The sequence below is a fragment of the Rattus rattus genome, chromosome 5 (assembly GCF_011064425.1).
Source record: "Rattus rattus isolate New Zealand chromosome 5, Rrattus_CSIRO_v1, whole genome shotgun sequence".
Classification (NCBI taxonomy): domain Eukaryota; kingdom Metazoa; phylum Chordata; class Mammalia; order Rodentia; family Muridae; genus Rattus; species Rattus rattus.
The window spans coordinates 9,424,161-9,436,672 of record NC_046158.1 but is presented as its reverse complement, the minus strand read 5'-3'; the positions used below and the strand labels follow the sequence as shown (position 1 = coordinate 9,436,672).

The 12,512-nt window shown below is 54.2% G+C and overlaps 1 protein-coding gene across 1 annotated transcript in view; it reads right to left on the bottom strand.

The window, feature by feature from the left end:
- Sardh (sarcosine dehydrogenase) overlaps window positions 1-12,512 on the bottom strand; it is a 62,450-nt gene that overhangs the window by 37,687 nt on the left and 12,251 nt on the right. The window contains exons 8-14 of the mRNA XM_032902992.1: window positions 11,536-11,640; window positions 10,359-10,488; window positions 6,619-6,705; window positions 6,292-6,382; window positions 4,180-4,321; window positions 2,486-2,569; window positions 357-470 (exon numbers count right to left, since the gene is read on the bottom strand). Of these exons, the coding sequence (XP_032758883.1) occupies window positions 357-470; window positions 2,486-2,569; window positions 4,180-4,321; window positions 6,292-6,382; window positions 6,619-6,705; window positions 10,359-10,488; window positions 11,536-11,640 (753 nt within the window). The remainder of the gene's footprint in view (window positions 1-356; window positions 471-2,485; window positions 2,570-4,179; window positions 4,322-6,291; window positions 6,383-6,618; window positions 6,706-10,358; window positions 10,489-11,535; window positions 11,641-12,512) is intronic.

Sequence of the window (12,512 nt, the reverse complement as noted above, 5' to 3'; positions counted from 1 at the left end):
AGTCCCTGCCTCCGGGCTGCTGCCCTTCATGATGGACGACAGCTGAAAGCTGAAGTAACCCCTTCCCTCGGGTTGCTTTTGTGATAAAGCATTGTGCTGCTCAGTCCTCAGTCCTGCCTGTTGTTACCCTCCAAGGGCAAAACCCTCAGACCTGAGTGCTGGCAAAACTACGGTGCAGAGGAGAGAGGGAAGGAATAGCATTACATGGTTCCCACAAAACTGTGTTAACTGGAAAGGGGTGAACTCGAAGCAAGCAGGAGCCCCTCACAGCCCAGGACCCCGCAGGCAGCTCAGCAGAGGCCTCTGCAGGAGGAACAGAAGGCGTCCGTGGGCTCCACCCAGCCGGGGCTGCTTACCACACGGTGGTGGGGTGGGAAGTCGAAGGTATACTCATCGCCCAGCAGCCTGCTGTAGGCGTAGTCCTTGTGTGCCTGGTGTCCGTAGGCCCCATAGTAGTCGTAGTCTAGGACCTGTCGCAGAAAATGAGGTCATCTTTTACTCTGCCTTCCTCCTCCTTCCCTGTCGTAGCCTGAGGTAAACACACACACACACACACACACACACACACACACACACACACACACACACACACACACAGGCTCACATTGGAGGTGGAGGATGGGAGGTCGAGACTTTATGGCTCAGTCCCACTTCCTCTCTGCTCCCCCCTTCCTGTCTGAAGACACGGTGTGACCAGCTGCCTCAGTTCCCACCACCATGCCTTCCTGCTAGGACACTCTGTCCTGCTGATAGAGGGGCCCCTCCCTTAAGCTGTTTCCCATGGCACAGCAGTAAGAATAGCACCTCACGCACTCCTCCTCTCTCTCTCTCCTCTCTCCACAGCAGGCTTGGGCCCACTGCTCAGTGGACGCTCACTATGTTCTGCAGATACCAGGGTGAACGTGACACAGGCCTGGTCCTGTCCTCCATAAATCTCCCCCGGAAGTTGGTTAGATTTGTACGGCTCACGTAACACGTGGATGATTGTTCGTATAACAGCTTAATCCCTGCCTTACTGGTTCTGACTGGAGGATAGAGAAAAGACCAGATACCGAGTGAGCTGGAGAGGGACTTGGGCAACTGTGAGGGCTTCCACCTGATGCCAGGACATCGGGTGCAGGGTGAAAGTATGGGTAGGAACCACCACAGAGATGAAAATTCATGACACCCCCAACCCCCACTGACAGTGCCCACAACTCCCAAGGAGGGCCACCCATTCTGCAGACGGAGAAGCCGAATCCCAGGTGGTTAAGCTCGCCCCAAGGTGCAGACCAAGCTAAGGAGCCAAGGCATGAAGCTAGGCAGGTCTGATTGGTGTCTGGTCCTAGGAGATTCTGGGAAAGCTACAGTGTCTGGTTCCTCTCCCCTGTTCCACCCTCTCCTGAGTTCAGTCACATTGGTCAGATGCCCTCCCTGTAACTCTGTGACTTCAGTGACTTCTTCCCCCCTGCAAGAGTAAACAAAGGAGCTGTGGATCCCCCCAACCCCAGCTACAACAATAACCACAGGCTTCACTCACTTCTTGGAATAAGAGTTGAGCTCCAGGAGTGGGAGGATCTGCCTTAGTCAACCTGTTATGCCCAGTGCCCCTGCCAGCCATGAAATCTTCAAGGCCCTTCCCAGTACCTCTCCTTTCCCAGCCAGACGTACTTCCCCTGGACTCTGGGGCCCTAGAAGGAATGTCCCACCTGCTTTAGCCCTACAAGGTTTTCCAGACTGGCTCCTGGGTAGGGTATAAAGTCTTCTCATCTGGGGACCAAGGAGCCTGATGAGAAGCAATTCTACTTGCCTAAGACCTCCAGAGCAGAGGTGCTGAACCCACCCTGCCCACTCTGCCTCCAGGACCAATGAAAGACAAGACCCTGTTACTGAGTATGCCCTGCACTGAGTCATGGATCCGGGTAACCAAGGAGATGGAATGGGATGGGACACTGCATCAGCAGCAAGGGGCAAACTTTCACACACCTAGATGTGGGCCTCAAAGCCCCTGTGGTCTGCTCCCAGGGGCTGTTCCTAGGAAGCTCTGGGGAGGCCCCTACAGCATCCCAGAGGCCAGCATGTGGGATGGTTCAGTGGATAAACTGACACACCGAGGCACAATTCCTCCCACTAACAGCAACTAACAGTTGGTGTTGCCAAATATACATTCTTGAGCAATGTGTGAAAAGGGCCTGCATTCCTCCTAGAACCAGGGGGATCCTCCAGTCTATCCACACTGTGGGTCTGTGCTGGCATCCAGTGCTTGCCCACGTGGGCACAGAAAACCTGACCACTGTAAGCAGGCCAGCCTTTAAAGGAGCCTCACCACTGAGGTGCAGATCACTCTCCCAGCTTCCTGGGTGCAGACTACTGACCTGTCGCCACAGCCCGAGGCACACTGGAGCAGCCTGACTTGGGTGGCTGGGAGGATGTTGAGATGAGGAAGGGTATGAAAGGCCCAGGGCCTCCCAGTTACATAAACTAGTGGCCTGGTGTCTTCGCTCACCTGAGCTGTTTCTTGGGGGTTGAACCATCCTGGTCGTTCCCAGCCCTGTCGTTCTTGAAACACACAGCCTTGTCCAAGCAGCTCCTGGATGGAGATGAAGAGGGCCCATCACACAAGGCCTGACAATGCACAGGATGCAGAGCCAGGCCACCCACCACTCATACCCAAGAGTGCTCAAGGAAACAAGGTCCCAGCATGTCACTGCTCCTCCCCAGAGCTCCCACAGCGCTCTCGCCTCACAAGAATCCATAATCTAGAGAATGACCTGCCATGAGCTGAACTGTGGCCCCCAGCAGCAAACAAGCTGAAGCCCAAACCACTGTGTCATAGTCTGGAGACTGAGCTTACAGGGAGAGCATTGGGGTTAAATAAGGTTATAGAGTGGGTCCTAGTCACAGAGGACTGGTCCCCTTCAAAGACGAGGACCTGCTGAGAGGACCTCTGCTCTAAAAGCACGTAGTAAGACAGTGGTTATCCGCAGCCAACAGGGCCTTAGTCAGGCACCATGTCAGTGACAACTTGATCTTGAATCTTCCAGAAAACAGAGATGGCATCCCAAGAATGTGATGTGAGGTCTCTCTCCACACTCCCAACCTGGCTGCTCTCTGACACATGCATGTGCATACTTACCGTGCCCTCTACCATCCAGACCCACCTCCCACACTGCTACAACCGTGTGTGGGGGGTGTGTGTGTGTGGTGTGTGTGTGTGGTGTGTGTGTGTGTGTGGGTGGTGTGTGTGTGGTGTGTGTGTGTGTGTGTGTGGTTGTTTGGTGGGTTTGTGTGGTGGGGTTTTTGGTTGTTGGGGTGGTTGGGGGTGGTTGGGTTGTGGGTGTGGGTGTGTGTGTGGGGTGTGTCTGTGTGTGTGTGTGAGTGTGGTGTGTGTGTGTGTGTCTGTGGTGTGTGTGTGTGGGTGGGTGTGTATGTGGTGTGTGTGTGTGTCTGTGGTGTGTGTGGGTGTGTATATGTTGTGTGTGTGGTATGTGGTGTGTGTGTGTGTCTGTGGTGTGTGTATGGTATGTGTATATGTTTTGTGTGTTGTGTGTGTGTGTCTGTGGTGTATGTGTGGTGTGTGTGTATGTGTGGTGTGTGTGTGTGTGTGGTAGTGTGTGTGTAGTAGTGTGTGTGTGTGTGTGTGTAGTGTGTGTGTGTGTGTGGTGTGGTGGTGTGTGTGAGTGTGTGTGTGTGTGTGTGTGTCTGTGGTGTGTGTGGTGTGTGTGTGTGTGTCTGTGGTGTGTGTATGGTATGTGTATATGTTGTGTGTGTTGGTGTGTGTGTGTGTGTGTGTGTGTAGGAAGAGGACAATCATGGAAGTCCTCATGTGCCATCCACCTTGTTTTATGGGACAGGGTTTCTCATTGAACCTTAAGCCCACTGACTAGGCTGGGATCCTCCTGTCTCTAGAGCCTCCCCAGTGCTGGGATCATGAACATGAGGCACAAGGCCCCACCTTTTATGTGGGTTCTTCATGCTTCCACGCAAACACCATCCCGCCTGAGCTATCTCCCCCGCCCCGAGTCTGCTTTCAGGACATCTGCCTCTCCACTTGGCCCGAAGCCCCTGTGGAAGCTAAGTCTCTTCCACCCAAAGCCTGGCACAGCGCCCCACCCAGAGCTCAGGGGACACAGCCCACCAGTGTCCATTACCCCAACACCCCAAGCCTCTAGCTCCTCGGCTCGCTCATGCCTGATATACCTCGTGCAGGGGGTCCCTCCTCATGTTGCGGCCTGCCAGGGGCTCATCGTGAGGGAAGACGACCGAGTAGTTCTTGGCATAGGACTCATGGCTGCGCTCTCGGATCCAGCGTGGGTGGTCCGTGAGCGAGTGGTGGAAACGCCTGCCACCGAGAAGGGGAGGGGTCAGCGCTTGTGGACAACCTGTCAAGGATCCAACCTGCAGCAAGTCTGGGCTAGCCTCTTCACTCGGTCACAAACCGCCTCTCTCAAAGTAGCCCAGCTAAGGATGTCAGGAGACCAGCCCACAGTAAGGGACATGTGTGGGCTCAAGATGTCCCAATACTGAGCTTTTGTCCTTTGCTATGTAATGTAATGCTAAGTACTACCCCTGATTTAGCTTAAACCTTTCTACAACGGCAGGGAATACGAGTGGTTCCATCTCCCATCTTACAAATGCAGAAATTGTGGCTGAGAGGAGAAGGACTAGCCCAGGGCCACACAGCTGGGGGTGTGGTCTCACAACAGGACCCATCTGCTCTGCTATATGAGAAGCATCTGCTGTGGTCTGGGTGTCCCCTGGTGCTAAGCAAGCAAGTCCTGGGACCTTCCCTTGCAGCTGGGGTCTAGACATACCTAGGACCCAAGGCTGGCTGCACTACACAAACATGTCCCTTACTGAGGGTCCCTCGCAGAGGGTGTGGGAGCATATTTTGTCCTTGACCTAATTATAAACAGGTGGTCCATAAGGGGAAAAATAGGCCCAGAAGAGAGATAGGCTTTGGTTCACACTGCCTCCCCCCAGCCCCGCTCTCTCTGTGTGTCTGTCTCTCTCTGTGTCTCTGTCAGTCTGTCTCTCTTACACACACACACACACACACACACACACACACAAGCTTGTAGTCTATAGTGGGTCCCCAGGTGTGCCATCCAGGTACAGGTGACCCCAGCTGATCTGGTCCCTGCGGCTGGCAGGGTGGCACTGAGGATGGCTCTGTGGCTCTAATCACACAGCTGGAGGGGGTGAGGTCATCCCACTCTATTTTGCAGTGGGAGGAGTGCGAGCTGACCCTTCCCTAAGGTCCCTAAAGCTGTATCATTTCTAGAACATTCGGCGTCTATGGGAGGGAAGCTTAATGGTGACTACACAGTCTCTGAGGAGATACAGAGCAGACCTCACAGCGCCAGAAGCCGGGTAGGGGTGGCATTCTGGGGTTTTCAGAGCCAGCCATCTGTCTTTGTAGTGGCAGACATCACCTCCCTCATGGGTGCAATGTTCCCATCCAGCCAAGAAGAGACAAGCTGGCAGGGCTGCAGGACATCCTGAGCTGAGCCAGCAGTCCCTTCCCCCCACTCTGTCCCTATAACAGGTCAACAGGCAGCTGGGTCCCTTCAGGGGACTGTTGGCCAAGAGCACATACTCACTGCAAACACAACAGGCCAAGAAACAGTCTCTTGCCCTATGGTGTCCTCCAGTCCCTAGTAGGGCCATACTGCACAGGTCAATGTAACTATTCCAGGAATGGGACATGGACCTGGGTCACACAGAACAGGATGTCTCCTGCTTCTTGCCTCAGAGCCCTCGCAGCAGGCCATGGGGCCCTAGGATGCCTTCAGGCTCCTCCCATCAGCATCTGGTCCAAGCTACATGGTTCAGTGCCCAGAACTCCCCCACAGACCCAAGGCACTCTCTGTACCCATTCCCACCTGTCCACGCTGCCTGCCCTGCACCACAGGGCAGAGGCTGCCCGGTGTTGAGCCTGACTCATGTCAGGCCTTGGATTGAAGGAAGAACCACCAGTCTCAGCTCAGCTCCTGGTCCTACACACTAACAGTGATCCTAGCTGGGCCTACTCCCTAGCCTCTGTCTCCCCATCTGTGGCACAGAATGTTGGGATCCTATTGATGGGAATAGTGGGTCAGGTAGGATCTAGGCTAAGAGATCCTGGACACCACAAAGTCTGTAGCCTGCCCAACCCAGGTGTTCCTCCAAGACGTCTACCAACCACTGCCTTCTCCCCTCCCACCCTTGATGCATCCACTTCCAAGAGGTCATCTGGATAGCAAGGAAGGTTCCTTCCGAAAACAGATTCATCCCTTTGTCCTGCTCTCCCCACCCGGCCACCACACTTGCCTGATGTCATAGCTGTACATGTCCTTCTCTGGGCGCCCATGCACAATCCAATGGGCCAGCTCCTGTCCACAGCCACCACCCAACATCATGCCTGGTGAGATGGAAATTCAGGGCTGCAATCTGCTTCCCATGCCCCCCTCATCCAACTTTAAGCCCCTTTCTCCATGGCGGCCTCACATAAGCTCTGCTCTCATGCCTGGGTGTTGAGGGGCCGCATGCCTTCCAGCAGGGCTGCACTCTGCACCCAGCCTCCCTCTATCTCTGTACCACCAGGGGGTGCCTCCTGGGCTCAGGGACATGGAGCCTCCCCCTCATCTGCCCCCTCACCTGCACTGTTGAAGCCACAGCCAAGGAAGAAGCCTCGGAGCTCAGGAGCCTCCCCCATCAGGGGCTTATGGTCGGGTGTGAAGGATTCTGAAAAGAAGGGGAGGCCTCAGATTCCTCCAGGCCTCAGACACTTGGGAGTAGTCTGTTAGGACAATAGGGACTGGGAGGCAACCCTTGGACACCTCCTGCATTGAAACCTCCCATCCTTATAACCCAAGGTAATAATACAGTTACCCCAAGGGAGCCTACCAGATCACTCCTGTCCTTGATCCTCTAAGCACTTGACCTATGACCTAACCAGCTCTACCCCATGGGCCCAGATTCATCTCAGGAACATTGTCACTGTTCCACCAACAAGTGGCATTCCTCTGATCCAGCATAGCGCTACAACTCTCCTCAATGAACCACACCATCTTCCTGCGTCGTTCTTTGCCCGCTGAACATTAAGGTGAGGGCCAGACCTTGCTAAAGGCCATGTACCCAGGCTTAGCACGGAGGCTAGCCAAGTGCTCCATTTGTGCTCTTGAATGAATGAATGAATGAGTGAGTGAATGAATGATTAGATTTTCTTTGCTATCAGGGTGCCTCAGAGATCAGAGGAAATTGCAACCATAGTCATAAATCCATCTCTGTTTAACTCCTCAAGAAAGCCGCCCTGCCTCTCTGTGCCTTAGTTTCTTCTGTTGGTCAACCAGGATCCCAGTACCGACTCTACAGGGTTGGGTGAACCTACAAACATTTGCGCCCCTCCTACCATGTGCTTAGCCCTGGGAGGAAGCTCTAAGCAACACAAACCACCCCCACCAGAGCTGATGGAACAGCAAGACAGACAGAAACCAAACAGTCAAATAAGCCAAAATTAAGTTGTCACGTAGAAGTGCCCTGAGGTAAGTCAGATGCTCCCCACAGTCCTGCATGCTATGAACTATTACTGCCCCGTGCTTTACCACAGAAGAGAACGCTGCCTGGCTGGGGTCAGCTGCCTCCAGTCACTCAGCAAAGGTGCACAGATCCAATCCCGTGTACTTAGCATCTACAGGTAGGGAACTGACACACCCATCCTGCTCCCCAAAGGGTGCTTAGGGCCTGAGCTGCTGAGGGGCAGTGTCTAAGCTTAGGAACAGCCAGACATGGGGCAAGAAGAGGGAAGCTTTCACACAGTAGGAAGCTGTGGGACCAAAGGACCAAGCTCTCGTTCCTGTGGAGAAAGACTCCACAGGAAGGCCCATCCCTGGATCCCAGTTCCAAGACATGTAAGGCCAAAGCTGGACATCGTGTTGAACAGGAAATGGTCCCTATACAGGCTGCGAGAGGCCAAACAGAAGATCTCCTGAGCTGCCACACTGCACACGCTGGCCAAGTATGAGCTCAGCATACAGCTCAAGGTTCCATATCGGCTCTGCACGTGTTCCGAAAGGACTTAGCGTGTGAATGAGCACACTCTGAGACAGGGCTCAAAGCCAAGCAGACCTGGGTGAGCCAACTGAATACAGTGGAGATCTCTGAGATGCTACACTGAAAAGTCCACAGGGAAGTGGAAGAATTATGTCCGCAGGGACAATGGCTTTTGGCCCTCCTAGTTGAAGGCCTCACTGAGGAGAAGGCCTGTGATGGAGCTCAAGTGACTCTCCAGCATCCTGTGTGAGGCTGGACTGTGTGAGTGAGTGAGGGTAGGGGCAGCCATCTGAGTAGGACCACGTTGGCTGGAGAAGGTGACAAGAGCTATGCCCAGATCTAAAAAGACAAAAAGAGGAGTCCCAGGTAGGTCTGTGGGCGCTGGGGGTAGACCTTTAGTCAGAGGGGTGGGTGTGGAGTACAGGCTCCCTTAGATTTTTAATGTGGGCAAGCCTGAGAAACTTAAGGATCCTGGAACTCCCAACAGCGTGGTAGAAATACTTTTGCCACTTTGGCTCTGAATTCTCAGCCTAAGCCAGTGAACTCCATCTGCCCCAAACCTCCCCAAAGTCTAGGACTGGGACATCTCTGATTTCTGGAGGCCCAAGCCTCTGAGCTGTCTGGCAAGGAGAAAAGCAATCCCACCCCCACCCCTAAACCTACCCCACTGCTAAGAGACCAGACCCAAGTTGTCTTTGCAAGCATACTTCCCCAAAATAGGGCCCCATGGGGGAGTGACAGTTTCCAGGCTAATTAGACAAAGAGAGCCGCTGGGGACATTCATGCCCCCTGGGATTCTTCCTGTGTTTCTCACCATCGGTCCCACTCTGGCTGAGCAGGGACATGAGTCACAGCCAGTCACAGCCCTCGCCCACATCCCAGATAAGGCGTGCTCTCAGCCTGCTCATGGGGGCTAGCTGCCGGCTCCATCTGGCCTCCCCAGGGCTGCACCCGGTGCTACAAACTGAGCTGGCTGCTCTGTAGTCACCAAGGACTCCCAGACACTGAGGGCTGGACTCCCCAGAAGGCCACAGCACCCTCCATCTGGGACCCTTTATTTCTCCTGAGATGGCCTGGCCACTTTGCCCCATGGAAGTCCCTTGGCCTCCAGGTTCCCCTTTCATCCATAAGCCTTTGCTACCAGCTTGGCTCCAGCCTGTGACTTCTCAGCCCTATGCTACCTCTGTTGAGCAGTGTTCTGTCCCTACCTCCCAGGTTACACACTATGGTGCCCAGGGGTTCCCACACCTGGATAGCTCAGCCTATCAAGCTGAAGACAGTTTCCTTTTGGGCTATCCTGTATCTCTCTGAGTTTGACTTTCAAGTCCGCCCTATGGTAAGGAGGAAACACACTGCTGAGATTCTGCTGAGACCACTTCTACCCGGCCACGTGTAAGTTCCACCTCAGCCCAGTGCTGACTGGCTCTGTGATGGCTGACACTGATCTTCAACTTGGCAGGATCTAGAATTACCCAGGAGGCTAGCCGCTCAACTGAGTGGAATTAGGTTAGCTTCGAGGCATGCCCATGAGAGAGTGGGGAAGACTCCTCTGCCAGGCTGGGAACCCTTGCCCAAGAAAAGAATTGACTTTGGTAAGAAAGAGTTCACACCCCTAGGTGTGCGGGGCTGCAGGGCCGCACCACACTTATCCCAGGGTTGGCTGCCTGTATGCATCACTCTGTATGCATCAGACTGCAGGGTCAGCATGGACGACTTTCCAGATTACCTCCTTTCTAGGAACTTCTCTCTGGGGTGGAGCCTGGGGTGCCCTATGGACAGCGACTACTCTGTTGATAACCTAAAGAGAAAGGGTCTGGGAGCTAAACTCATCCTTCTTCTCAGCCTCCTGGAGACCAGAGAGGAGACAGGGGCTTGGAAACTCCTGGCCAGAAATCTCTCCATGCCCAGCCCAACTCTAACCCTACAGAGTCCTGGCTACCCAAGAACAGTGGTTGGGACCCTGGTTGGGGAAGTGAGGACTGGGGTGGGGTGCGGAGCTGGGGGTTCCACCCGGTGATCACTGTGCTAGAGACAGAGTTAGCCTTCCTGTCTTTTCTCTGCCTCACATGGTGCTAGGACAGGATTCTACGTTCCCATTTAACAGACAAGAACCCCATGTTCGAGGGACAAATGGAGTCTAGAGTCTCATTGTGGAGGTCAGAGAGTCATGGGCTTCATGCCACGGATATATTGCTGTCCTTGCTTGTCGGGTTTTCTTCTAGAGAGGAAAATTAAGAGTCACCTAGCTAAGCCCATGTAACATGAGACCGGCCCCTCTCAGGAAAGTGCTGGCATCCAGACTGACTGAAGGACGCCTCTGCTCTGGGCTCAGCTTCCCCACTCACCAGGGCCACAGACAGTGGACTTGATCCCCGTTTTCTCCAACACGGGGACACGGTTAATGGCACCTTCAATGTGCTGAGTGAACACATCCCAGTCCAGGTCAAAGAGGCCAAAGGCAAATTTGTCTGACACCTGCAAAGGAAGCACAGAGACTGTCAATCAGCCCGGAGAAAAGCTCTGATCCTGTCCAGGCCCACCCACGGCACAGCTCCAGGCCCTAGTCAGGTAAGGAGCCAGGTCAGACGAGGCAGAGGATGGGATTTACCTGTGGGCTCTCAGTCCACCCACTCCCCCTCCTTCCTGGTTTCACCCCATCTAGTTTTCCTGGACTGTTTCTGTAGTTTCCAACTGGGCTCCAGCTTCCTGCCTCTAACCCATTCTCTCAAACCATACAGTGACCCACCCTTCTCTGGAGCATCCAATGGCTCCCAGTTACCTACCACAACTGCTCAAAACCCTCCATGTTCCCGCCTTCCTAACCACTCCCCTGTCCTCGGCCTTCTGACGACCTTTCTGATTTTTAGAAAGCAAGCACAGCCAGTCATGGTACCACACACCTTTAATCCAAGCACTCAGGAGGTACTGGGAGTTCAAGGTCAGCCTGGTCTATATAGTGAGTGCCGGGATAGTTAGAGCTACACAGAGAGACCTTGCCAAAGTGGGTGAGGGTGACTTATCTCAGGACAAGCTGGAGCTGCTCCTAGGCCACCACGACCTTGGCAACTGGCCATCTAGCCAACCTGTGCCTTTAACCTGACCTCTCTGACAATCCATAGCCCACTTACTACACTTGGGGTGCAGTCACCACCACATTGCACTACTCAACCCTGTGAACTTTTGTTTGACTCCCTACCTCTGGGCGGCTAGCCCCCCTTGCCCAGAATCGCCCTCTAGTCATTCTGTTTGTGGACATCTGGATAGGACAGCCATGTTGTCCCCTAAATTGTCCTCCAGCCCTGAGGCTCCACTGTGGCCTTAGAGAGGGGCAAGAGGGGCAGCCAAGGGCTGGGTGGTTTCTAAGTTCTCCTAGAGTCCCAGCCCTTTGCCTCATGCTGAGGTGGGCAGCAATTCCACCCTGGCTTCTGGTATACCTGAGCGCCAGCTCTCAGAAGCTCTCAAGTTGGGTGGGGCCAAGGCAGCTCTGTCTTTCCACCATGGGACCCTTGGGGGTGATCTTACCTCATCCCAAAAGATGGGGTTGGCCTCATAGCCACCCACAGACAAGGCATCCCCCTGCAGGCGGAGGTAGACAGAAGCATCATGATCCCGGACATTGGGCATGTTCTGGAAGGCAAAGCAGAGAGGCCACAGGCTTCAAGCAGCCCTGTTGCACTGGCCCCCATGCCCTGGGGCAGGCCCACCTCTGGGTGGACCTGTGGCGCCTTCTCCTGCACTGGAGATGAGTAGGGAAGGAGACAGGCAGAGACAGACAGGAGCTCCTCGAAGAGGCCCTGTTCATTTGTGAGGAGTAATCAAAGCGTCCGAGTTAAGGACTGCTTTCAGAAGCACAGTCATATTTTCAGTAACTAGATAATAACAGTCAGCCCTGCCAGGACCATCACCCGCAGCAGCGACACTCCAAAGAGAAAGGAATCCCAGAGCAAAATAGCACAGGATTGTGGAGACCCCTGGCGGCCAGGGAAGCCCATGCCTCCGGCCCAGCAGGATGGTACCCTGGCCCTCGGAACTGCCTCTCCCAGGCCCCAGCAAGGGCTAGGCTCAACACACACATGTGCACGTGCACATGCACGTGTGCACGCGCATGCTCGCACGCTCACACACACACACACACACTCATACATACCATACACACTCAAACACATACACACACACACACACACACACACGCACAAAAACATACAAACACACACACACATACAAATAAAAATAAGTAAATAAATTGTAAAATGTGATGAAAATGTTAATAATGGAAAGGGAGTCCCCGGCTTAGATCTGTGACTGCACTCGGTAGGCTGAATGGGAAGATGTGACTTCTAATCCCCAGTCCCTCTCAGACTTGTGCTTGGCATCTGCACAGGGTAAGCATCTCCCTGCAGAAGCAGGCAGAAGGAGGATAAAAATGTAAGACGGACAGAACCATACCCTGAACAGGCCGTCCCTTGGCCACAAGGAGGTCAGGGCAGAGCTGGCTGGGA